This window comes from Nematolebias whitei, chromosome 1 (assembly GCF_014905685.2).
Source record: "Nematolebias whitei isolate Nwh7 chromosome 1, NemWhi1, whole genome shotgun sequence".
Classification (NCBI taxonomy): domain Eukaryota; kingdom Metazoa; phylum Chordata; class Actinopteri; order Cyprinodontiformes; family Rivulidae; genus Nematolebias; species Nematolebias whitei.
In genome coordinates, this window is record NC_056498.1 from 42,010,535 (window position 1) to 42,013,350 (window position 2,816).

A 2,816-nucleotide genomic window follows, 5' to 3' on the forward strand; every position below is an offset into this window, starting at 1 on the left:
AACGAGACGAGGTTGGTGCTAACGAGACGAGGTTGGTGCTAACGAGATGAGGTTAGTGCTAATGAGTCGAGGTTAGTGCTAACGAGACGAGGTTAGTGCAAACAAGATGATGTTAGGGTTAACTAGACGAGGTTAGTGCTAACGAGACGAGGTTAGTGCTAACGAGTTGATGTTAGTGCTAACGAGTTTATGTTAGTGTTAACGAGTCGATGTTAGTGTTAACGAGACTAGGTTAGTGCCAACGAGTCGATGTCGGTGCCAACGAGTCGATGTCGGTGCCAACGAGTCGATGCCAGTGCCAACGAGACGAGTTTAGTGTTAACGAGTCGACGTTAGTGTTAACGGGACAAGGTTAGTGTTAACGAGTCGATGTTAGTGCTAACGAGACGAGTTTAGTGTTAACGAGTCGATGCCAGTGCCAACGAGACGAGTTTAGTGTTAACGAGTCGACGTTAGTGTTAACGGGACAAGGTTAGTGTTAACGAGTTGATGTTAGTGCTAACGAGACGAGGTTAGTGCCAACGAGTCGATGTTAGTTCCAACGAGACGAGGTTAGTGTTATCGAGACGAGGTTAGTGCTAACGAGACGAGGTTAGTGCTAACGAGTCAACGTTAGTGCTAACGAGTCGATGTTAGTGTTACTGAGCGATGTTAGTGCTAACAAGTCGATGTTAGTGTTAACGAGACAATAGTGTTGACGAGAAAAATTTAGTGTTAACGATTCGATGTTGGTGCTAACGAGACGAGGTTAGTGTTAACGAGTGTTTGAGTGGAACACTAACTTTATAAACTGCCTTCTCCTTCAGCCGTGTGGTGGGAATGGACTAAGAGGATGTTGTTTAAACCTGGAAATAATGACAAAATATTTGACTCTGTTTTCCAGTTTCTGATGATTTTATTAATTCAGAACTCCGATCTAATCCAGTTCCCGGGTGCTGGATCCAACAGTCTTCACCTGTTTCTGTCTCTTTGTGTTCAGGAGATCGCCTCCTACCTCATATCTTTTGACAGACATGATGAGTGGCTCTCCTGCAGCCTGAAGACCAGGTAAGCCCCGCCCATCCCGTCCTTGTATGTGCCTGTCAGACGAAGCTGAGGGCGTCACTCATTCCTCCCCTGTTGTTTGTGTCAGGCCGAAGAACGGCAGCATCATCCTGTACAACAGGAAGAAGGTGAAGTACAGGAAGGACGGATACTCCTGGAAGAAAAGGAAGGATGGAAAGACCACAAGAGAGGACCACATGAAGCTGAAGGTCCAGGGCATGGAGGTGAGCACTGCACATGCAGGACAGAAACTACACATCATCAGCTGGAACAAACACCTGTCCAGGTGATACAGACGCCCTGACAGCAACAGGTCGGTGCACCTGATGATGCCTGGTCAGGGAGAAAATACATCTAAAAAATGGAAGTTCCTGAAGAAGTTCTGGATGTTTTATCGGTCGTTTCAGAAAGGTTCATTACTGAGTGGAACATTTCAGACTTTGGTTCTTGTAGTTTGGATGATTTTAACTTCCAGAGAATGAAAAACCAGAACTCAGCGATACAGCACACGACATGTTCTAAACCTTAGAGCTGCACCTGAAAACTTTCCATGTTCTCCACATTTATCCATCAAATGACTGACAGGAGATCAGTGTGTGGATCCAGGACTGTAGAACCACACGAAGCTCTCCCAGGACCTCCTGGTCCAGGCTCAGATGTTTGATCTGTGGTCTCTCTGTTTCAGTGCCTCTACGGCTGCTACGTCCATTCCTCCATCGTACCAACATTCCACAGAAGAAGCTACTGGCTGCTGCAGGTCACACACTGACACACACACTGACACACACGCACACACTGGAGACCCTGTCCTGGTTCTGAGACCCTGGGTCTTAGCAAGCCCCTCAGACACTGTAAAGCTCCCAGTATACTCCCGGGTACGTACGCGTGTACGGTACGCAGAGGGTTCAGACATGATACTCCAGCGTCCACCCTGAGCAGCTGCAGAGCAGCTCCACAGACAAGGGGCGTTTACCTTCGGGACAAATTGAGGTCGCCGATTGGTCATTTGCTGACACTCCTACTATTTAGCTACTTATACTAGCATATTTATATTAGCATATTTAGCTACTTCCATCCATCCATTATCTTTACCCGCTTATTCCATTTTGGGTCACGGGGGTCACTGGTGCCCATGTCCAGCAATCACTGTGCGAGGGGCGGGGGACACCCTGGACGAGTCGCAAGTCCATCACAGGGACTCATAGAGACAAATGAGACAAACAACCATTCACTCTCTCTCTCACCTAGGGACAATTTAGAGTTACCAATCAGCCTAACATGCATTTTTTTGGACTGTGGGAGGAAACCGGAGCACCCGGAGAAAACCCACGCATGCACGGAGAGAACATGCAAACTGCACCCAGAAAGGCCCCTGGACCGGGGTTTGAACCAGGGACCTGCTCGCTGAGAGGCAGCAGCTCTACTATTTGCGCCACCGTGCTGCCCTATTTAGCTATTTATACTAGCATATTTAGCTGCATCTGCTAGCATATGTAGCTATTTATACTAGCATATTTAGCAACATCTACTAGCATATTTAGCTACTTATACTAGCATATTTAGCTGCATCTGGTAGCATATTTAGCTGCATCTGGTAGCATATTTAGCTACTTATACTAGCAAATTTAACTACATCTAATAGCTTATTTATTTATTTATACTAGCGTATTTACTTAGATCTACTATCATATTTAACTACTTATACCAGCATATTTAGCTATGTCAACTAGCATATTTAGCTACATCTACTACCAAATTTAACTACATCTACT

At 46.0% G+C, this 2,816-nt stretch overlaps 1 protein-coding gene across 1 annotated transcript in view; it reads left to right on the forward strand.

The window, feature by feature from the left end:
• Window positions 1–2,816, forward strand: part of camta2 (calmodulin binding transcription activator 2) — a 25,319-nt gene that overhangs the window by 4,071 nt on the left and 18,432 nt on the right. The window contains exons 4-6 of the mRNA XM_037683573.1: window positions 980–1,047; window positions 1,133–1,268; window positions 1,730–1,801. Coding sequence (XP_037539501.1) covers window positions 980–1,047; window positions 1,133–1,268; window positions 1,730–1,801 — 276 coding nt within the window. The remainder of the gene's footprint in view (window positions 1–979; window positions 1,048–1,132; window positions 1,269–1,729; window positions 1,802–2,816) is intronic.